At 48.2% G+C, this 23,582-nt stretch overlaps 1 protein-coding gene across 6 annotated transcripts in view; it reads right to left on the bottom strand.

Annotated features, from left to right (window-relative positions):
- PPFIBP2 (PTPRF interacting protein, binding protein 2 (liprin beta 2)) overlaps nucleotides 1–23,582 on the bottom strand; it is a 158,991-nt gene that overhangs the window by 7,799 nt on the left and 127,610 nt on the right. For 3 of the 6 annotated variants that reach the window (XM_010829275.1, XM_010829274.1, XM_010829276.1), the window contains 15 exons: nucleotides 23,023–23,126; nucleotides 20,928–20,995; nucleotides 19,294–19,351; nucleotides 18,334–18,375; nucleotides 15,307–15,445; nucleotides 14,115–14,147; nucleotides 13,557–13,695; nucleotides 12,774–12,902; nucleotides 4,803–4,953; nucleotides 4,409–4,520; nucleotides 4,107–4,195; nucleotides 3,696–3,818; nucleotides 2,347–2,472; nucleotides 1,507–1,695; nucleotides 409–585 (listed from right to left, as the gene is read on the bottom strand). In XM_010829275.1, coding sequence (XP_010827577.1) covers nucleotides 409–585; nucleotides 1,507–1,695; nucleotides 2,347–2,472; nucleotides 3,696–3,818; nucleotides 4,107–4,195; nucleotides 4,409–4,520; nucleotides 4,803–4,953; nucleotides 12,774–12,902; nucleotides 13,557–13,695; nucleotides 14,115–14,147; nucleotides 15,307–15,445; nucleotides 18,334–18,375; nucleotides 19,294–19,351; nucleotides 20,928–20,995; nucleotides 23,023–23,126 — 1,679 coding nt within the window. Of the gene's footprint in view, nucleotides 1–23; nucleotides 586–1,506; nucleotides 1,696–2,346; nucleotides 2,473–3,695; nucleotides 3,819–4,106; nucleotides 4,196–4,408; nucleotides 4,521–4,802; nucleotides 4,954–12,773; nucleotides 12,903–13,556; nucleotides 13,696–14,114; nucleotides 14,148–15,306; nucleotides 15,446–18,333; nucleotides 18,376–19,293; nucleotides 19,352–20,927; nucleotides 20,996–23,022; nucleotides 23,127–23,582 lie in introns of those variants that run through there. The other 3 variants (XM_010829278.1, XM_010829277.1, XM_010829279.1) reach the window with 3 other exon arrangements.

The following is a 23,582-nucleotide window of genomic DNA, read 5'->3' as shown; positions in this document are numbered from 1 at the left end:
CGGGCCCAGGGCACTTGGGACTCCCCTCCATGGGGGAGCAGCTGAGGGGCCTGAGAGCTGAGCCCCTCAGGGTTGTCTGCAGTCTTGGCACGTGTGTCCAAGCTCAGGCGTGGCCACCAGTGCTATAGCTGGACATTCAGACTTACCGAAAATGTACAAGCATCCTAAAGTGTCTTTCCTTCTGAGTCCCCAAGTCTGGCCCCTTAGCAAGGATGCAGCTCCATACCTGGCCACCCGCAGGGTTCGGAGAAAGACGCCCAGGGGTGCGCAATGGCTGGAATGTTCTCTGCGGGTCATGCGCACACGCGGGGGTGAGGTGAGTTACATGGTGACACACACGGAGTTACTGTGAGCTCTCAGGACGCACAGACAGTACAGGTGACAAGGGCATCAGCTAATCGGTCCCACCTGGTCCAACCCGTCCAGTTCCGGGGCATCAAGTGTGCTGAGGCCCCGGGTGCCACTGTAGGCCCTGTGACCATCACCAACACTGTTGCTGGGCTCCATTGGGCAAATGTAGTCCGTCGATTCATCAAACTTCTTTTTTCTTATGTTTCCAAAATGTGAAAATCCCAGCTTCCTTGGCTAAAACACAGCAGATGCAAAGTGATAAGAAAGAGATGACTGAGCTGGTATGCAGCTACCCTGACAATACATTTTAGAGCAGGCCTGTGAGGGAAGGAATACGGCAAACTGCTTCTAGAAAACTCTCTTCACAAAATAGCACTCCTGGAAACAACTGGCTTGCTGGGGAGAGGCCAACAGATCAATCGTCCTGAGCAAGCAGAGCTGCTCCTCCAAGGCTCGGTGCCCAAAACTCTTGCCCTGTTGGCAAGAGTTGACATGTGTTGACATTCCCTGGGAGGAGTCGGGGCTCCCTGAAGATGCTGCAGTCTGTACAGAGGTCAAGCTCACAGGACTTGGCACCACACGGGGAGCACTCCCCACCTTCTCACAGCACCTAGGGCAGCCACACAGATAACCCTTCCTGCCTGCTCCAGCACCGGAGCTGTGCTGAGTTGGCAGGACAGCTCAGGCAGGGGGGATGTGTGAGATTCAGAGCCCCACTGAGTGGTGCTGGTGCTTAGATGACCTCAGGACCTCTGCTAGCTGTGTGCTGGCCACCTTCAGGGCTGGCTGCGGACGGGGCCACTCATTGAGTTGGCAAGACAGCTCTAATTGGCACAGGGCACCCACACTTGGGAACTTGTCTGCTTTGCAAAACGAGTCAAGGTAACATCAGGAAAGAGGACTGGATGCTGCCTGCACATCATTTCTGTATAAAGAAACCTGCACACCCTTGGACTCAAGGGTGGCTGGGAACTGGCCTAACAAAGAGTAACATAAAATCAAACCAAAGGTAGAAGCCAAAGCAGAAGTCACGAGAGCCTCCTCGTCCAGGCAGCCCACTTGGGTTTGGCACCAGGTCCGGGCTTATCTGCTGCCCAAGTTAAGGGGCAGAAAGCAGGTCCCTGTGGCCACCCCAGAAAGGGTCTGGCAACTCACCCGGACTTTGGCTGTGGTGGTCAGTGGTGTGTAAGCAGGTGAGGTCATTTTCTCTCGCTTCTCCTGCTCAGCCTCAGGGCCAATCAAGGCATTGAATTTGGTGGTCAGGTGACGTCTGAGGAGCGTCTTTTGTGGTGGGATGTTGAGAAGCATGGCCAGGGTGTCCCCTGTGAAGCGTGGCTCTAGGATCTAAGAAGAAACAAGACAAGTCAGCCAGTGATGACCACCAGCGCTTGCAGGTGATGACACTGAGAAACAGGCCCCCATCGACCCGGGTGCCTTGAGGGCACTTGTCCTGTGTCCCCACCCTGCTTGCTTCCCGGCACGGGCCCGACTGTGCCAATGGAGAGCTGTGCCCTCTTAGCCAAGGCTGTCTCCCTTCTCATCCTTTGTCATCCAGGGTCCACTCTGGATGATGGCCAAGCCACCCCTTCCTCATTTCTCTGCTAGCTTTGCCTCTTGATGGCGCTGAGTGCTGAGACAGATCGTCCCATGACAAGCAGGAGGTGACACCTAGGTGCCCTCTCCCTGCCCAGCCCCGTGTTCCTCTAGCAGCAGGTGGAGCTGCCTCGTTAATGGGCAGTTTTCATGCAGACCCCTTGTCCTGCACTCCTCTGGGCCTGTAGCAGAGAAAGTCTTTCCAGAGCCCATCTTATTTCCATGAAGCCTATTAAATCTCAGCCACAACAGACCAAATTCTACTTTGAAATTTCAATTTATGCAAGGAGTTCTGATGAAGTATCAACTTTCTTACTGGGATGCATGTCCAGCCCTTAGACGTCAGTTCCTGAATACCCCAGGAGCACTGAGGCAAGTGGACCAGCTCAAAGAGCCACTCACAATGAGCCCTCCGTGGACGCCACTCCCACGAAGGTTGGGCGCGTATTCCGCCAGGTCCACGGACCGCAACCACTCCATCACCCTGTGGTTGGACCACTGCACAACTTCTGAAGGAGAGAGGTTACTCTGTGAGAGGGGAGAAGGAGAGTGGAGAAGTTAGGCCTACAGGTCCTACCAGGCTCCTCTGTGGAGCCAGCCCCTATGAGTCAGTCAGCCCTAGACGCCTCACCCAGGCCTTCCCTTATGCCTACAGACTCGGGCCTCCATGCCAGCTGCCTGAGAGCCTGCCTAGTTTCCAAGAAATTAAGCTCTCGCTCAACCTGCAGGATCTTCTTACTCTGAGATATCTAATTCCAGAATCCTGTTACTCCCTGACTCTCTGATTACTTCGAGACTAACACATGAAGGCATGGAGTTATTCATTCAGTGATGCAGAAGCACTTTAAAAGAGGACTACCAATGATGAGCTGAGTGTTTTATAGAATAAAGATCTCACTGGCGTGGCCAAATGTTTTTGGAGAATACACATTAAGATACTTAGACCTAAGTGCCCTCAAGTGGCATCTGGGTCTTCAAAATGCCCAGCACTGTGCCTGACATATAGAAGGCATTCAAAATGTGCTTTGTTGAACAGGAAGAAAAGAGGGGATGGAGAGTACAAATAGGAGTTTTCAATCCCCTGGGAAGTGACAAACGCCCCATGAGGATCCTTTCCAGACCATACTCTTAAAGCAGGGTTGGACTCCGTTCCCAGAACACAGGAGGCAGGGTGTTACCGACAACCTTGTAGAAGAACTCTGAGGTTCACGGAAGATTATGAGGGAATTCCCCAGGCTGTGGGTTGCTGTGTTTACCGCTACTATTTCTTCTCTAGCAAAACCTGCTCATGGATTCCCTGTGAATCTGGAGCTGGAGGTCAGTTAATGTTCTACCTACCCAGAGATTCTGAAACACCTGGTTTCCTCATAGGCTCTTTTCCACTCCTCTGCATACTTTGACACCATCTTTCCATTTTGTCTCACCACTCTCCCCTCTCTCCCCTTTGCTTCACCTCCTCGTCCCCTTTAATCGTTATACACCTTTACAAGACTTGCTGCCACTGCCCTCCAGCCCATAGCATGCATCGCCCCCAGGGAGATGGACGTTGGAGGTATAGTGGCTGCGGTGGGACACAGAGTCCAGGCCACAGGCATGTTGGGGCATCATGAAGCCCTAGCAAAGGGAAGAATCCACAGCACCATGGTCCCAAACGCAGCCACTTAGTGACGATAATGTCCTGGCTTTCTAACGCCCTATCTTACAGGTGTCCTGGCTCAGGGCTACCTGGACAGGTAGCGCCCTGCCCTTACCTCATCAGCCGGCCGCCGGTGCAGGCAATGAGGGTTGAACTTGTTGACGTGCAGCACGTGAATGGCACATTTGATGCTGAGATGATGTAGTTGGCTGGTGACTTTTAGGAAGAGGAGATCATTCTGGAAGAACAAAGTTTTGGTGCATGAACCAGAGCTTCTGAAGTGACAAACACCCCATGAGGATTTTTTTCCAGACCATACAATACAACATGGACACAGCAACAGTTCTCCTTGGCACAATAGTTTGTACTTCGCTACTTGGGGCATCTTATGTGACAAATGACACTGTTTTAAGACCTTAAGGATATGCTGGAGGTGGTCGAATCAAGTGTAAAATAACCTCCCTGGGGACGCCCACGTTGAGCTGGGTGCTCATAGGGACTGAAACACTGGAGGAAGAGCCCTCACCACCGTCAGGTACTGCAGCATCCGCCCGTCGACTCTGGATTCATGAAACTGGTCTTTGTACTGGGGTAAGCCAATATCATCAAGCCAACCTACACAAATGGGGAAGTGAGACTTGTGAAAATCAGAGACTGTGGATGCAAAAAACACATAAAAAGAAAGCAGCAGCAAATTATCATTCAAGTTCCAGCTGTGTTTCCCCTAAAGTTTAGTAATCTGTCTGCCTATCCCAAGGAGACAGCTGCCTTTGAGGCACACATTCCCAGGGAGCTGCCAGAAACATACACACATCTGCCTGTCCTTACGTGTTACCCAAATGTGGTCCAGCAGTGCAGACTTCTCCTCCTGCTTGGTGTTGATGGCTTTCACTGCTAAAACCAGCTTTTTCCTGTGAAGGGGGTGCTTAATTCCCAGCTCCTGAAAGTGAAAGATGGAGACGGCTGTGAAATCTCAGCAGGCAGCCCAGCTCTCAGAGGCTCCTGTGTCTGGGTGGAGATCCTCCACTGGGTGGAGCATAACAGCAGACCTCTGCCCACCGCCCTGGGATCAACCTGCAGCAACAGAATCTTGGCCTCCTTTGCCCATCTTCCTACGTGTGGGCATGTTGTCGGGGTGGTAGGTGGGAAGGAATGGGGGGAATTCATCTTCCCATGCATTGGTTTGGGGAGAAATAGGAGCCTCGTCACCCAGGGCTCATACCTTTTCCATGTCCTGAGGGGTAGCTGTCAGTAAAGTGTGGCCAGAAGTCACCCATTGCCTCGCAAAGATCACATACTGAGCCAGGCCGAAGTCCTCCAGCCACGTGCATACACGCTCTGTGCTCCACTGGGCAAAGGGGGCGTTGGCGTCACTGGAAGCAGGAAATGACCCTGTGAGCATGAGCGCCTGGGCTCCATCTGAACAGTGCCTCACAAAAAAGGACCAGGTTTAAACACACAACCCCCATAATGGGATCCAGTTGAACCACAACATACTCATTCAAGATAGACTCTTGAGTGTCCTGGGATAACACCTGGTGGGAATCTCAGATCTGCAGCTGCTCACAGCTTGGGGCAGTTATATGTGCCTCAGGAAGCTGTGCTCAAGAGCGTCACTGATGGCGCAGTGGTAAAGAATCTGCCTGCCAATGCAGGGGACACAGGAGACATGGGTTTGATGTTGGGAAGATCCCCTGGAATAGGAAATGACAACCCATTCCAGTATTCTTACCTGGAAAATCCCATGGACAGAGGAGCCTGGAGGGCTACAGTCCATGGTGTCGCAAAGAGTCAGACACGACTGAGGTACTTAACACACACGTACACAGGAAGCTGTGCTCACACGAACACGCAGTCCACATACATACACACTTGAACCAAAGCCGATTAGGATTTAGATCCACACCTGAATCATGTTTTACATAATGTTTAACATCATTTTTACCAAAATGCTTAGAAAGCTAGAGAAAGAGTATCAGTACTCAAACATTAAAAAAAACTCCAATTATCAGTAGTTAAAATCTTATTTACTGATGAAATACTAGGAGCATTCACATTAAAGGCAATAAAAAGACTTTTATCACACTAGTAACACTGGTCAGAGTTGCAGTGAGTATAAGAAGAGATAAAATAAAAAGCAAAAATATAGCTATTAGAAAGGTAGAAATAAAGCCACTCTTTTCAGAAAGACATGATTGTCTACCTAGAAACCCCAAGAGAACTCAGTAAGGTGGCTAGTTATAAAATACACATATTCCTAATATTTACATGACATACATGATTTTCTATATACCAATGCACAGACACTAATATTGTTGTTAAAATAATTTTAAATCCCACTGATAGCAACCAAAATTATAAAATGTCTAAGTGCTGCCTTTACGAGAATTGAGTGGGTCCTTGTGTGTGGAGATGGGGGAGGTGGTAACGATGACACTCAACTGAGCAGCATAAAAAGGATATGAATAAATGAAGAGCTAGATCATGTTCCTAGACAGGAAGCCTGGGCTTTACAAAGCCATCAATTCTTAAAGACATCAATTTTTCATTTAAAGTCTGAATATAATGGCACACTCAAATCCCAGTTGAGTTGTGGGGGGTGGGGGGAGGTTGACAAAGCAACTTTATATCCATTTTTTTTTTAAATAAAGGTGGATTCATGGAATATAGAAGACTGGCTATTCCAAAAGACTGCTTCTAAGGAAGTACTTCTAAAATGCTGGTTAAAATAAAAATTTTTTTTATGCCTGAATGAGGCATTAAAAAATTCCTTGAAAGTGAGAGGATTTCTTAAAGAGTCAGGATGACCAGGAAGCACCATGTTAGAACTAATGCAGGAGATGATGTGTGCCTTAGAGCAGGTGCTGGTCACTCAGCCTGGAGCCTAGGTTTCTAACAAATCATGAATAAGTGCAGATCTAGGTTTTTTGAGACCTGGAACTTATAAAATTTGGGGCGGGGGACCTCTTTAAGAATTGAGTGCAGATGGATTATGTGAATACACAATTTGAATACAAAATTAAGAACAAAAGGTGTATTTAGAATTTAAAAAATCACAAAAGTTACAAATCTAACAAAAACGTAAAAGTATCATGGAATCCAGAAAAATAATGTTTTTATTAATTCCAAATACACTTCTATAGTGCTTTACCTTCATATTTGGTAACTCTGCTTGCTTCATATGTCAACAACTCAATAACACAGCTGTCCCTCTGTATCTGCTGGGGGATTGGTTCCAGGACCCCAAAGACACCAAAATCCAGGGATGCTCAAGCCCTTTAGATAAAATGGCATAGTTCATTCAGCCCTCTGTATTTGTGAGTTCTGCATCCATGGATTCAACCAGTAGAAATCTGATATGTGGTTATTTGAATCTGTGGGTAGGGCAGGGCTGTATTTTCTGTGAGAAGCTTAATTCCACCTTCCTTCTAGCACAATGGACCAATGTTTGTTATTTTGATAGTTTTTTAAAGAATCCTTTCAGCTTCACAATTTAAAAATGGTATTGTTAAATACAATTTTAGAATCATTGAATTTAGGAAAACTATCAAGTGTCCTTTAGATACAAGCTGTAAAATTCCACAGCATTCAAGCTTTCTGGTGTTTCTTAAATATTTTTTGAATTGACATTTATTTAACGTCCCTGTGGCTGTTGCATATTAGGCAACATCATCTTGGTCAAAGTTAGTATATCATGTAAAATCATCAAGAAATTTGATTCACTTTATTGAACAACAATCAAGGAATCTACTCACTATTTTGAGTATATCATGCAAATGTGGGGGTGGATAAAGCACAAGCTGGAATCAAGATTGCTGGGAGAAATATCAACAACTTCAGACAGGCAGATGATACCACACTAATGGCAGAAAGCGAGGAGGAGCTAAAGAGCCTCTTGATGAAAGTGAAAGAGGAAAGTGAAAACACTGGCTTCAAACTCAACACCAAAAAACCGCAAATCATGGCATCTGGTCCCATCACTTCATGGCAAACAGATGGGGAAACAATGGAAACAGCGGCCGACTTTATTTTCATGGTCTCCAAAATCACTGCCGACAATGACTGCAGCCATGAAATTAAAAGACACTTGCTCCTTGGAAGAAAAGCTGACAAACCTAGACAGCATATTAGAAAGAGACATCACTTATTTAATTACATTTATTTAAAAGAGAGTTTCTTTTAATTTCAGTGCTGACAAAGGTCTGTCTAGTCAAAGCTATGGTTTATCCAGTAGTCATGTACAGATGTGAGAGATCATAAAGAAGGCTGAGTGCCAAAGAACTGATTCTTTCAAACTGTGGTGCTGGAGAAGACTCTTGAGAGTTCCTTAGACAGCAGAGAGATCAAAGCAGTCAATCCTAAAGGAAATCAACCCTGAATATTCACTGGAAGGACTTATGCTGATGCTGAAGCTCCAATACTTGGGCCACCTGAGGCAAAGAGCTGACTCACTGGAAAAGACCCTGATGCTGAGAAAGATTAAAGGCAAGAGAAGGGGGTGACAGAGGATGAAATGGTTGGATGGCGTCACTGACTCAATGGACATGAGTTTGAGCAAACTCAGGGAGACGGTGAAGGACAGGGAAGCCTGGCGTACTGCAGTTCATGGGGTCGCAGAGAGTCAGACATGACTTAGCAACTGAACAACAACCACAAAATTCACTATTTTTGTTTGGAATTTATCTGTTGCTCTTGGTGAATTATTGCATTTGGTTTGATCTGGGATTTTTTGTGTATATATTTTTCTTAATATCAGACTAGTTCTTTTAATTTCAGTGCTCACTTTATCACTTTTATTTCATATTCTATTAGCTTTTAATTTTAGTTTCTAAGTTTCTGGGAATTGGGAAGAAACAAATGTTCTACATATCAGAGAGACATTTTAGTTCTGAGGTGAAATAAGTGTTTTTGAGACTGTAATTTGAATGCCTCTGTCCTGTAGACCTTTTCAAAACATCCTAGAGCTTTGCATGCTCCTTTACTCTTAATCATCTTCCCATTTCTTGCTTTGTGAATGGTCTCTGCTCTCCTAAGCCTGTGGTATTCCCACAATAGCAAACCCAACCTTCCCACCTCCTGAGGTTCTGTCAGTGCCAGGGTCTCCCATACTTTGGTCCGGGGCTGAACATGGTGTTAAGTGATTTAGAGATGACAGAGAAAAGTACCTTTCGTATACAGCCAAACCACTTGTTTTACTAACATGCTCCAAAACATCTTTCCAAATTGCAGTTAAAATGATGTAAGTGCAATTAATCAAACAGGCCATTCCCATGATGGACGGAGAACACAGGGTGCCCTTATCATTGCACGTATTTCATTAGTCCTTTTCTGAAAAGAGAGGACTTCTGTTTTGAATAAGCACCAAAAGAACCAAATCTCCTGTTTAGGATTATGCAAATCTGATGACTGGAAAGACTTTCCACAGACTAGCTTCTGGTTTTGTATATTTCAAATGTTCTTTCTTTTCCCACTACCTCATACTTCTGAAACCAAATGCCAGAGGACAAGTTCGTTTTGGAACAAGATCTCTGACTTTGAGTCTCTGCGTCAGAGCGCTGGGCACACTGGCACACTGGCAGCCATTTTTATAGTAGGACAGCTAATTAATGAAACCTTAGTAAGCTAAACACGAAGGGACTGCAAACACATCAACATAATTCCACCAAACCCAAACTAAATGGATTCCCAGCTCAACTTCCCCTAAGTCAGCTCTCAAGAATGCCCACGGCTATTCCAGTGTCATCTGATATTAGTCTAAGCATAGACCAAGGGGAAGTTGGAGTAAAGAGTCAGCAGTCTCAAAACTGTGTTTGAAATGTCTTACTTATGAAAAAATTTCAACACAGGGCTTTGTCAGTACATTGGGTGGACCCTCTCTGGACTGTGGAAGGGGCCCAGACAAGTAAATGACCCTGGGACAAAGGCAGTGAAATGGGGTCTGAGGCAGGGAAGCACTCTGATCAGAGACTCCTCATAAGCTAGAGTCACTAAGACAATACACTCTGTAGACGGACTCAGAAAACCCCTCCAGAGATGGGGGCCAGACGTGTGGCTTTAAAGTCTGGCTGACTTAAACATTTACACTCTCCTTTCTCTTGGGGAAAAAAAACTCTGTCACTGCACGTCAAAATAAATCTCTAAATAGATGACTTTTGAAGTTTTTAAAAATTACTTTTTAAAAATTCATTGTTTAAAACCAGTTTAAAAAACATTATTGAAAAATTTTAAAACAAAATAATGAAAGATATCACAAAGGAAAAGTTGGTAACTTATTGTACACAAACCTAAAAATTTCATATATCAAAGAAAAGTCTGCAACAAACCTGAAAAATGATCTATCACAATTTTTAGATGTGGCTTAATATCTTAATATACTGTATAGAGATCAAACAGAAATTAACTAAAAGATATTCATAACTAAATAAAAATGGGCAAAAATGCTCACAATTCACAAAAGAAATAAACATGTAAACAAAATTAACAATAAGAATATAATTTGAGGAGGCCTATAAAACTAGAAGTTTAAACAAAGAAAAGCTGCAAGTAGTTAATGCTGAGAAGGCTGTAGGTACAACAAGCACTCACTGTACAGCAGTGCTCTGTGTGTGTGTGTGTGTGTGTGTGACTCAGTCATGTCTGACTGCGATCCCATGGACTGTGGCCAGTCAGGCTCCTCTGTCCATTGGAACATAAATCAGCAAAACAGGAAAATTTTTAAACATGGATTCTTCTATAACCTGAGAGTTCCTATAAAATGTCATTATCAAATATTATATTAGCAAACAACTGTTCCACTGGAAAAAAAAAAAGAAAGGATTAGGGTTGGAGACTTTCAGTAACAATGAACTTTTCCTATACGAATATTGGTGACAATATTTTTTAAAGGCTACACCTAAATATCTATAAACGATAAATACCAGAGAGTATTAGCATATAATTATATCACACTTCTGTTAAAGAGTAATAAAGGCCTTTCTTTCCCACCAGCAAGCTCATTTTTGTTACCACAAGCACAGCTGTGATAAACATACAGTCTTATCAGGCCTTCATTCCCATTCTCCTTGTCATCCATTGTTACTGTTAACAAAGCACAAAGACATCCAAACAAAGCAACTCTGTGGTTGGAACTGCAGTTCTGCCTTTGGCAGAGAAAGTTCCCCACCCTGGCCGCCCCACACCCAAGTGACTTGGCAGACGGTGAATGGGCCCCTTAACCAGGCAGTCCTGCTCTAAGGAAAAACGCCTAAGGGTCTTAGAGAAGTTCTTACACCCAACCAATGATCCCCTCTTCAAGAATAAATCCAAAGGAAAGCCAGAAGTGGAACAAAATTTCATCATTCAAGCTTATGATGGCTTTATTTTTTCATCCCAGAACCATTAATGTCTAAGGTCAGAAGCCTGCCAAGTAGATTAGAATACTCATGGAATATATGGAAAGGCTTCCTGTGGCTTATTTTCTAATGGCTCTGAACTGGTCTCTGCCTTCTTAGACCATATCCTTAGATTCTCTAGCCTCTAAAAACTAACATTTGCTGAGCATTTACATTTCTGAATAGAAAGGTAAACACAGATTCACGACCCTCGCAGAGCAGGACCAGGAGGGCTACGCATCCTCGGGTTTTCTCTGCAAGACATCTGGAGGATGGGTCTGGGGACACTCACCGAAGGTCCTGAGAGTGTACATGGGAGAGCCTGGCAAGGCCTGGGAACCTGAGGGGGCTGGGTGGGGAAGCAGGGTATGTCCACACATGCTCCCTTCCGCAGGGGTGCAGGTCTGTGAACAGCATGCCATACCAGGGAAACATCACTCCCGCTTCACCAAGGTCTGGACTGTTGTAACTAGAATTAGTCTGCAAGTTGTGCACATCTTAGTCTTACGTGCACTTGCCACTGGTGTCTGGCAATCTCAGGAGGATGAAAATTAAGAGGGTTAAACCTTACATTTTGGAATTCCCTGATGGTACAGAGGATGAGAATCCGCCTGCCAATGCCGGGAACACAGGTTTGATCCCTAGTCTGGGAAGAGCCCACAGGCCATGGAGCAACTGTGTTCATGCACCACAATTACTGAAGCCTGTGTACCCTAAAAGCCCACACGCCGCAACTCCTGAGTCCATGTGCTGCAACTCCTGAAGCCTGTGTACCTACAGCCTGTGCTCAGCAAACAAGAGAAGCCACCACGAGAAGCCTGAGCACCGCAATGAAGAGTAGTCCCTCACTCACCGCAACTAGAGAAAGCCCACGCACAGCAGTGAAGACCCAGCACAGCCAAAACCAAAAAAATCCTTACTTTTTACTGTTTGGTTAAATTTAAAATGTCACAGTCCAACCTTGAGAAAGGCCCCCCGGAGCCTGTTCATGGCTAAGAAACTCAGACTTTAGTAGGAGATATTCCGCTGGAGATGATATACCGTGGGGATCATCTGATGGGAGCAGAGGTTATGGAAAAGGGTTTCCCTAAGACACAGGACTAAAGGTTCACCTGGGCAGGTCAGAAGGGAGAGGCTCTTCTCTGAGTAGGGAGATTTGGGGAAAGCGGGGGGATAAAGCTGGTGGCAAGAGGGTGTCCACCAGGGCGATCTTTGGAAAAGTTTCTTTTTTTTTTTCTTAATGCTTTTTTATTAGGGTGTGAGGGGAACAGTTGTATGAAAACCTCCCATTCTGATCCCCTGATAAGCCCTTCCAAGCTGCCCCTGCAGGAGGGTTTGGTACCGTGTGTCATGAGGGATCAGGGCAGATCTGCCTGCTGCCCCGACAGCCTTTTGCAGGTCTGTGTGAAAGGAGGGGCTTCCCCAGAAGCAGGCCGTGCTCTCTCCACCGGTCTCCCGGGGGAAGGGGACCCTTGAATGAGGCCAGCTGACGCCAGGGTTAAATTGGAGGAGCTCACGTGAGCCTCATAAGAACTTTCACAAGCACTTGTTTTTGACCCCACACTTCTGAGACTGAGGTTTACTCGTGGGGCTGGAGCGCCGCCTCCCACCCCACACCCTGGCTGTAGGCAGCCCCTGCCTTTGCCTCAGTGCACCTAGAAATAAGCATGAGCAATGTCCACACGTGTCAAAGGGATAGAGCTCTGGGCTAGGGGCTCCTGCCTTCCATCTCTGGAGGCTCTGGGGCATCCAGCCCCCATCCCCACTCCATCCTGGGCAGGATTTTACATGGTTCTTTGCAGATGGACTGGAGGGAACCTTACCTTTTCTGAGCCTTGGGGTCTCTGGTCCTGGACAGTCTTGGCCCTGCAGTTGCCCGGAGCCCACCTCGTCGAAACTCGGCCACCCCTGGAGCATCGGTGTTAAAGTTTCCTGACTGAGTCCTTCGGATCCTGTGTGGACAGGAATCCATGGAGACCATCAGAGGGCAGACTGGAAGCCTGAGGTCAGTGCACTCCCCCTACATAGGGCCTCACAAGCCACACCCAGGGCTCTGGATGGCCCTGCTTCCTAGTGCCTCCCCTGAGGGCCAGCATCAAGACCCAGCCTCAATTCTAACCCTGCTTCTAGGATGGGGTCCCTCTCCCTGAGGGGTCAAAGTGCAGGTTGCTGCCTGGGAGGAGGCCCCAGTTTCTGCCTTATTTTGCAGACTGGGTCACCAAGGCCAGCAAAGACTCAGCACTCTATCTTCAAAGATCGCTTAAGACACAGATTGAGCCCTAAGGAGGAAGAAATTGGTCTCACCCATGCATCTCTCCAAAGCACATGAGGCATAAGCTGCAGAGGATGTTCTCAGGGTCTGTGGGATGGACTGATGCCTAAAATGAATGACATGTAAGGCAACTGGCTATACTTAAGGGGTGCCTTTCATAGTTCTCCTTCTCTGGGCCTTAAAAAATAATTCAAAGTCTTCTCTCTACATGTAACCACTCTGTGCTTACTGCTGTTCCAAAATCTAATTAAACAGGAGGGTTATGGAGACACTTTACTCAGCCAAGAATATTAATTCTGAACAATGTAATTAATGATCATCACCACCAACTTACTTTCCCCAGAACTTCTTGATGCCTTTGGGGCTCCGTTTACCATCTGGTGTCAGGGGAGACTGCGGGCTGGACTCGGTGCCCGATGACATGGATGAGTCATTGGCCATGGCAGTGTCATCCCAGCCACTTTCTGTGTCTCCTGAGATTGAAAGAATGAAATGACATGTGAATGACAAGAAGGAACCTGACCTCTGCAAACCTTATCCCCAAGCCTGGGCCATTCCCTCAGTGGGAGTCGAGAATAGTCTGCCCAGCCCTGCTTTCAGGGCAGAACTTTACAGCAAGATCTCGGAGACCAGTAGGGGCTCAGGCACATTCCAGGTTTTCTCTCTGGGGAGTTAGTGAGCTTAAGGCTTCAAATCTGGGTGAGCAATGTCTTCAAACGGGGCCCCAGTACTTGCAGGATAACTCCAGCAAGGAGCTTCCTCTCTGTCCCCCCAGGGAGACGCGGGAGTGCAGGCAGCAGGGGGACCTGGCTGAATGTTTGGAAAAGGGAGGGTGTCCCGGGAGGCAAGCAAGGGCGTCTCACTCTCCACCTCACCTGGAAGGGTACAGTACCTAATACGGGGGCACTGACACTCCGGCCACGGTCTCCAGCCAACCAAGAAGCAGAGAAGCCACATGAAGAAGCAAGAGAGGCCAAAGTCCAGCCCAACAGAGTTATAGGGAAGCAAAGAAATAAACAAGAGTCATCGAGCAAGAGGGAAAAACTCAAACAGGAAGAAAAATAATCCCACAAGGAAGGGTGGGGGTGAAGGGTGACTGAGCCTGACCTGCAGGGTCACGCAGTGAGGGGACCAAATGCTCCTGGTGCCACTTCCTGGCAGGTAAGGCATCCACACACATGGAGGGAGAGGGGTGGCTGTGAGAGCCGAATATGCCAGGCCGCCCACTGCTCTTGTGCACATGCCAGAGCTCACTCAGATCAAACCACAATGATCCGAAGCTGCAGGAAAGTCCAGTCTGAGTGTCGCTAGGACACATTCATTCAAGGGCTTATCTGGAGTTTCTGCAGCCAAAGGCAGTACTGGCCAAGGGCAGAAGCCTGTACATTGGCTGGCTCGGAAACAGCCAGAGATGAGGAGTCAAGGGTGGGGAAAGCTCTGTCAGGACCAGAATGCTCTGGTCTTCTAGCACCCACCCACCCCGCCCCGCTACCAATCTGCTGCTGCTATTGGAGAAATACAGCCTATTGTGCAAAGACCTCCATCAGATCCTAAGCACCAAAAGGCTACTGGTGGACTGGCATCCTTGCCCACTGACTCCACTTCTTTAAGGAAATGCTCTTCCTTGGAAGAGCACATAATATCACCCTACTGGTAAGAGAGAGGCTGCAGAGAGGAAGGCAGAGACAGGAAAGAGATCAGGAGGCAGAGGAGGAATGGGGAGGGCCAGGGAGGGTGGAGTGTGGTGTCTAGCAGGGAGGGAAAGAGGAAAAACAGGAAGGTCAGGAAGGAGTCGAGAGAGGAGGAACAGAGGAGAAGAGAAAATGGGGGTAGAATAATCACAGGTGGAAAGAAGGTGGGCACACACCCTGATTCTCTGGGCTCTGGAAGGGAACAGTGAGCCCAGAAAGACAGCCATAGTCTCTGGACATGGGACCACCCTGAGGTACGACTTGCCCCGTCCGCCCACCCCCACTGCTCTCCAGCTGTGGGCTGTGGTGGGGAGGGTGCAGGGACCTCGTGCAACAATGGAAGTGCCAAGGCCGAGGCACCAGAAGCCACCAGCCTGGGGTCTGGACACTCACTCAGCCTCAGCGGGCTGCTCCCTGCAGGGTCCAGTGGGGAGGCGGTGGGTGGAGACTTGGCAGCCTCTCCGTTGGGCGTGGCTCCTGGAAGCTTCCCAGGTAATGTGGGGTACTTGTGCTCCGCCAGGAAAGGGCCATCCTAAGGGAAGGAGAGGGAGGGAGATGTTCAATTAGCTGTCACTCTCCAGCTCAAACCCAGTTAGGAAATCTCTGGATGCAGGAACAACTCGCTTTTCTTCAAGAACCATCTGTAAACTGAGGCCAACTCGAAGACCCCTCAAAGGTCATTTAGTCTAGGCCAGGCAATAGGACCAGAGCTCCGAGAAAGAAACTTGCCCAAAGCCGCATAGCGAGATGGGGACAGAGTCGAGCTCAAATCGAGCGCTGACAGAAGCCATGTCTGAACAGGAGGCGAAGCCTTTGCTGTCTGGCCTTGTGCTCAGAGGTTAAGGAATCAACAGACGAGAATTACCTTTCAAGCTCTCTGAGCATACAAACCAGAATTCCAATAAATGTTATACCTATTGCTTTACCCTATAGATAATATTATCTATTGATCATATTTATATATTACAATAATAGTTATTTTGAAAGCAGCAGGTTAAGGTGAAGCGAGAAGGTAAGAACACAGTCAGGGGAGGTGTCAACAGAAAGCGGGTCAGAGGGCCGCCTGCCAGCACGAAGCTCCCCGGGAACTTGGGGTCACAGTCTGCGTGAGGTTCAGTCCAGGGCAGTGGGCCCTGTGCTGACTCCGGCCATGGAAAGGGTCCCAAAAAGAAAAGGTGATTCGAGATGAAGAAGAATTGCACTTAAAAAAAAAAAAGAATTGCACTTATTTGGTCAAGAAGGATTTAATGGGCCCTAAACCCACAAACCCGAGGGAAACACAGTAGTAAATTCATTTGAGTGAAAAGAAAAGAGAAATTAAAGCAATGTAACCAAGGGAATCAATTGTGGATCACTTGATCAGACACAGAAGTAGAAAAGAAGAAAGATGAAACCGATTTCAAAACGAACAAGTCAGAAGAGTAGTGGGAGACTTCAGTGACTGCGATTCTTTCATTTAGTTAAAAGCCAAGTGCCCAGTAAATTTCTGAATTTACTTTCCTTATAAAGGCATGCCTTGGAAATTGTTTGAAACTCAATTTAGTCATTGAAAACTGAATACTAATCCTATATAAATCAGCTCAGAAAGGAGAGAGATGAGAATAGTGGGCTAAATTTTCAAGGGGTTCTGAAGGAACTGGCTGGTAAGGGAGAAATAACTGGAACTTGAAGAGATGGACACCGCACAGTCTTTAAGTTCATGATGACCCATGAGGGACAGATGGGACCTGTTAAGACTTATGATCAACAGCAACAGTTTCCAAACACCAGCCCCGACACGGGCTGGTTTATAATCACCTGGGACACTTGTAATATAAAAACCCAGGTCCCACTGCACCCATGAATCAGCCCCTGTGGGAGTGCACCCTGGGAGTCTGTGTTTTTAACATGCGTCTCAGATTGCTCTGACGCACAGTCAGACCCAGGAACCACTGACTGTGGGGAAGGCAGCATTCACAAATTTTCGACAGCTAAAGGGCATGGCTCCAAAGTTCCATTTTATACAGGAAATATGGGAGTGGAGAAGGGTTCAGAAACACATCCTGCCGTATCATCATACACACTCCTCTAAGACAGGGCAGAGACAGCCGAGGCTACCCCCGAGGGCTGCCCTAGGAGCTCGCTGGAGAGCTGAGACTTACAGAGGGCAGAGCCTTGTGGAAGAAGGCTTCAGAGGCAGCTCAGGCACATGAAAAAGACAGTGAAAGAACCAAGGGCACTGGAAAGGGCTCTCAGCTCTGCTCAGCCAAAAGAGACGCTGGGAAGGAAGCACTCATTGCTGGAGAAGGCAATGCAACATCAGGACACAACACAGGGGAAACGGAAGTGCCCGAAGCCAGAACTGCACTGCAGTCTCTGAGAAGAATGACCCTGGTCAGGGGATGGAAATCCCAGGCAAGGAGCAGCAGACGGCTGAAGACGGCGCTGCCCTGAAAGGGCACAGAGGCAGCGCCCCTGAGCAGGAGACCCAACGCTGGGAGTCAGACCAACTCGGGCCAAGTTCTTTCTCTTTAGCCCCTCAGAACCTCCATTTTATTGTTTCTAAACAGAGAATAACAATTTCTGCCCCTGGCCTAGCACATGAGGACATAGAAGCACAGAGAATATCATACACCCGAGGTCTACAGTAACAGCAGTTAACGACAAGATCAGTCCCTGGAGCGAGGAAGGCAGCGGGCAGACCCCACCTACACCAGGCTCAAGTGTGGTCCCGGCACAACAGAGAGGACTCACTGCTCGCTCCAAGGATATGGACTAGGACCTTTAAGGGCCTGTGAATGTGCACAGGAGATGATAACTGAGAGAGGGCCTGAGGGACTCCACTTCCAGAGCTGTCAGGAGCAGGGGAGACTGACTCATTGCGTGGACTCCACAGGGAGAGCCCATCAGTGGAGGCACATTCTAGGGAAGTCCAGACGTGCATCTAACGGGGCTGGAGAAGAATACAGAGGGTGTCTTACAATGTCATGAGTTCTTAGTCCTAGAAAGCAAAGGCCAGACATCCACATGTGGGGACACTGCAGAAGGATCCGTGCGCCTGCGCTGAGTGTGCCCCTGGGTGTTTAACCGTGACTTATCACCACAGAAAGGATGAGAGCGGTCTCACTCCTCTGCTTGTGTGCTGAGATCATAACTTCTCCCTCCCCAGAGATCAGAACAACTCTGCCTTAAAAACGGATTTCTCAGAGCCTGTAAGATGGGGGAGATAAGAAGTCCTATTGCACAGATAAGGGAGATGAAAGCACAGTATCCAGCTGAGGGCACGGAAGAAGAAAGCAGGAGAGGAGGTTTCATCTTTTCTTTTACCCCTTACAGGTAACATATTTTAAGGTTACTAAAGCTGTAACTTGCTAAATGAAAAGACCAGCAAACAGCGCAGCCTCATACAGACAACAGGGACATGCGGTTAATGTATAATACCTTGGGTTCTACCACAGGGGAGGGCTGGTTCCCACCGACACACTAGGGGACGGCAAGGAGCATTTCAGTTATGTGGAGAGAAAGAGACCCGCGTTAGTCATGGCAGCCACTCAGGGCCACCCGCTGGCCTGGATCTGCAAGGTTCACCCCTCGCTCCCTCCCCATCTCTATGTCAGATCAACACAATCGGTGGAGGGAACACAGGTCACTGTCTAACGGCCTGGACAGACCGCAGGGAGCCTGAGGCACGTGATGGAACAAAGCCACTGCAGGCTCCTGCCTTCCTGGTTTCCCACTGTATCACCAGGGAGCCTGGCCCACTGCTGGACCCCAAGGGATCTATGCAGTAAGGTCACTGGGGTGCTCTACAGGGCAGCACCCCTGTGTATCCAACGACCTCGCTGCCCAAGAATCTGTGACCCTCCTCTCCAGCACAGGGGCACCCACATGGTCAAGGGCTAGCCCCATATAAGGAACCACAAAGCCCTCCTCCTGTCTTTTTAGACTCTTTAAGAAGCTTCCTCTCCAATCTTCTACTTTATTCCATAACCCACTCCCAGGGGCATCTTTATCCACACTATATCCTCATTCAAAACCTCTGCAACATTCCAAGTGCCCTGGGGAAATAGGGCCAGGATTTAAGAACTCTGGCTCCATCTGACTCCCGCCTCTGACCTTACCGCCTCCTGCTCCCCAAACCATTTCTCCAAACCTACCCATGCCCACCTCAACATCTTTTCTCATCAACTCCAGGCAGTGTGTTCTGACTCACCGTGCCTCTAGGATGCCTTGGGCCATAGCTGACCAGTTTTCTCAAAATGTTCATAAAATTCCTGCCTCCTCAACAACTTGATAAAAGCCTCCATGAGGTAGGGACAGCGCCTGGCCTGCATGTCCCGGCACTGTGCTGACCTCAAAGAAATAACTCAGTCATCTTTATGGATAGACTGACGGACTGACCTTGTCCACAGATTCACTTCTCAAGTCTTCGAGACTGCAGGAGAGTTTTTTCTGAGTCCTGGAAAAACACAAAAGAAAATAAAAAAGGAAACAGTTACTGGAGGAGGAGGAACGTAGTATCATTCGTACAGAGGATATTTCAACATTTAACTGGTATTCCATCCTGGGCTCAGAGTCAAGGTCAGGAAAAAACTCAACACCCTCTCATCATAACTGTTACATGTAAGATGAGTCTGGCCCACTCTGGGGATGGTCTGGTCTGACCATGTGTTGGTAATGCATGAGAGCATCACTGAAATCCAAATCAAAAGTCCTTGACAGTCCTCAAAAACCAAGAATACACAATTCAGTGGCATCAGTGGGCACTGGCTATTGTGTGGTCATAAGAGAAAGCCAATGTCTGTGGAGTCAAAAGAGAGGAAAAGGGGCCAATACTGCCTGGTCTGTGAGTGTGAGAGAAATCCAGGGAGGGAGGCCGTGCCACCTGCGAGTGGAGATGAGCACGTCGGCCACAGCTCAAAGCATCACCCACTGGGGTCCTCTGTCCCTCTGCTCCAACTCTGTGAGCCCTGAGCAGTCTGCTCAGAGGAATCAGCTTTCTTGGGCACTATTTTGCAGAGAAGGGAACCAACTGGATAGAGAAGCGGCACCACCACCCATGGTCACAAGGGTTACCTGTGACAAGTCTCCTTGGCAGTGATACTTCTCAGTTCATATGAATAAATCAGCATCTGTTGCTACATTAGTCTCTTATGAGTCTAGTCAGTGCGAGTCACTCAATGTTGACTTCATTCTGAGTGAACTCATCAAGCAAATTTCTTATTCTGCAAAACTAAGAATTGGCCAGTCGCCACCCGTGGCATGACTGCTTTCCTCTGAGGCTAAAAGCTCAGTAACAATGGCTTTATGGAAAATGGGGGGTTCTGAGTGCCTAGGCTCTGGAGACTCAGTGCCCTTCTGGGGAAACTCCTGTCACTTGGCTGAAGGACAGCCTGCCCTTGGCAGTGGAGCTCCAGATCCCTGTTCCTTGGAAACGTGTTCTAAAGAGCTGACATCAGTAACTAGAAGTAGGTTGATTTTCGAAGGTATCAGTCAGGAGGCAGTTGGTGACCACATAGGCCAGCCCACAATAAGCTCATTGCTATCTGAAGCTTCCTCAAAGCAACTGGACCAACCTCCCTGTGAGGAGAAAAGGCCCTCCCTGGAGAGAGAGTGGAGTGTTGTCACAGGGCTGGCCTCCCTCTGAGAGCAGGAAGGCCATGCCAGAGCGGCTGGCAGCAATGACAGGCTCATGGCGCGGGGCACTCTCTGCTCTGAGGAGCCCCTGGGGGCACAGAGAAGATGCAGCCCCCTCCCCGAGGCCCCAGGCCCTGGCCAGAACTCCTCTCAGTGACAAGAACCCGGCCCCTCGGCCTGTGGGGAGGGAAGCCCTTCTGCAGCAGGGGACATGGGCATGGTTCATGACTGCACCACCTTTTTGGCCCTGCTGTGACCACTTCTGGGCCTGGAGTGCTGCCCTGACTACGGGAGGGCAGGTGGGCCCAGGACAGGGTGGCTGTGATCACCGCCTCGTCTGGAGCCCTGAGAGGGGCCTGAGAGCACAGCAGCTTCACGGAAACGCTTGGGCCTCCTACCTGGTTTCCAGTGATTTCTGCGGTAGTGGGGGTGGCCCCGCCGTGGGAGGGCTGCCTCTTGGAGACACCTGCATGGGAACCAGAGTCACTGGAAAGAACAGTCGCTGCCTGGAGACCGGCCTCCATCCTTTCCCCTTGTTTGGACAATTCCTCCTGGGGAGGCACGTCTCCCGCCCTGGGTATAGCCACGGGGGGTACAGCAACACTGGTGCCTTGCTTTTTTAAGATGCCAACAAGCAAGATATATTGAAAGCCATGGCCAACTTGCCTCTCCTTCTAGGGCCCAAGCTCACATCCTTGCAGTAGAGTCCTGACCAGTTAGTCCTGACACCCGAATCCCTGCGCCCTGTCCTCTTTGAGCTTGGTTCTGAGCTTTTCCTTTCATTCAGTGAGCCACTGTGCACCTTGTTGTAACTTAGCCACAGTGGATTTCTGCTTGCAATGAGCAACACTGTAATTCATACAGTCAATCAAGAAACAGGAGCAGCATCCACTGCCTGACAGGCCATCAGGGAGGTGGGTAAGTTAATTAGGATGAAAGATCAATGCAACACTCCTATAATATATTAATAGTATGGGAACGGAAGGGACCCTTCTCATTGGTGGGAAGGTCAAGGAGGCTTCAGAGGGGAGAAACTTAAGCTGAATCTTGAGAGATGAGAATGGGCTTAGCAAGGTCAGAAAAGCAAGGGTCTCACAGGTGGAATGAACGCAAGCTAATGGTGGTAGACAAGGACGCAATTTAATGTCTTCACTGACTTAATGGCTGTCTTCTTTAGAGCCTGGTATCTTCCTGGTCTATTTAGAAAGAACTCTGGCGTTGTAGTACGTAGTGTTGTTAAAAGCCTGGGCTTTTGGGTTCAAGTCTAAGTTCTGCTACCCACTTGCTATGTGACCTAGAGCAGATTACTTACCCTCTCTGAGCCTCAGCTACGGCACAATAAAAGAAGAATCTTTTACGGGGTGTCATGAGGCATAAATGAGGTGAGTCATGTACAGTGCTAATCACACCGGTACTGGATATCAGTTACTGCCACCATTGCCAGCAATCTGGGGTGCTTGCTCTGACTACCTAACTGGGCCACCAGGTGACACATTTGCCCCTCCCTTAATTAAAAGGGTTTAGCTGGACTAAGCCTCCTCAGTGTGACTGTTCTGGAGTTTTAAGAACCTTTTAAATTCTGGGCTGAAGTCCCTCCTCCATCTGAGATCTGTAACTACAAGTTTATTTGCCCAGTGTATCTAGACTAAGTCCAGAGGCAGCCATAGAACTGGACCAAGTTGTAAACAAGAGAAAAGGAAATCTGCATGCTGGCTACAGGGAAGAGAGGTTGTCTATGAAACAGGAATCTATCACTTCAAAAGTTCATTATCCCTCCAAATGTGCAAGATGCATTCATTAAGAAATATTTGTTGAATACAACTGGGTATCAGGCATCACTGCAGATCCTGGAGAGGCAGTGGTAAATAAAAATACCCCTTTGGTCTATGCTCAAATTCCAGAGAGTAAAGGCAAAAATAAACAAGGAAACCAATTGAAAAAGAAAAGTTGGGGCTTCCCTGGTGGCTCAGTGGTAAAGAATCTGCCTGTCAATGCAGAAGACATGGGTTCTATCCCTGGTCTGGGAAGACTGCACATGCCACGGAGCAACGAAGCCTGTGCACCACAACTACTGAGCCTGTGCTCTAGAGCCCGGGAACCGCAACTACTGAAGCCCATGTGCTCTAGAGCCTGTGCCCGGCGACAAGAGAAGTCCGCACCCCACAGCTAGAGAGCAGCCCACGCTGGCTGCAACTAGAGAAAAGCCCTCACAGCAACCAAGACCCAGCATGGCCAAAACAAAGCTTAGAAAAGAGAAAATTCCCATCCTCAGAAGTCTAGTATCCACTCTGCTGTTCTCCCCAACAGGAACACAGGCCTATGCCCTGGCTCCTTCCACCCTCAGTGTCTCCCCAAAGCCTCTGCGGTGACTCCACTGGTTTAATTTTTTTACCTGGCAAGATTTATACCTGGCAGGTTCCTGATGCTCCCCCAGGTTCAGGGCAAGCTCCCGGGGCCTGCTGAAACCCCACATCATTAATGGAAACACAGTACCTCTGATTTAAATAGGTCTTCGGGGCCTTTATTCGCAGTGTTCCAGTTCCTGAAACCTCCCTCCAGGTCTTCCTCATTGATGGAGAGAGTTCTTTCTGAAGGCCCTGGAAGCATTAATGCAGATCATTACCACGACATGGCTTGTTTAGAAACCTATAATTGTACCACAAAATTCTAACACAGTCTCTCCTTCATTAAGAGGGATAAAGAAAAACATTAAGGGACATTAAAAGTGTGATTCAGAATATTCATTGGAGCATCTAAGCAAGGGCTTCCAGGAGGCCGTTTCAAGGTCAAAGCTCAAGCTGGGGGAACCAAGAGAAGTCCCTACCCCCCAATTATTCCTCTCCAATCTTCTCATTCCTTGGCCACAGGCATTCAGGCCCTCACCTAACCCAAGATCCAGAAGGATTAGAGGAAATTAGCCTGTGACATGCATGCAGGGCTGGCAGTGGCCCTGGGTGACAACCGGCAGCCACAACCCAAACTAGGGGTTGGCTCTTCCCCAAGAGGCAGCAGCAGCTCAGCCCGAATGAGAGGTTCCTGAGCACCCTCATAGC

This window comes from Bison bison, unplaced genomic scaffold (assembly GCF_000754665.1).
Source record: "Bison bison bison isolate TAMUID 2011002044 unplaced genomic scaffold, Bison_UMD1.0 scf7180017864503, whole genome shotgun sequence".
In the NCBI taxonomy this organism is placed as follows: Eukaryota; Metazoa; Chordata; class Mammalia; order Artiodactyla; family Bovidae; genus Bison; species Bison bison.
Note: the sequence above shows the minus strand (reverse complement) of the source record. Positions and strands in the feature narration are given on the sequence as shown.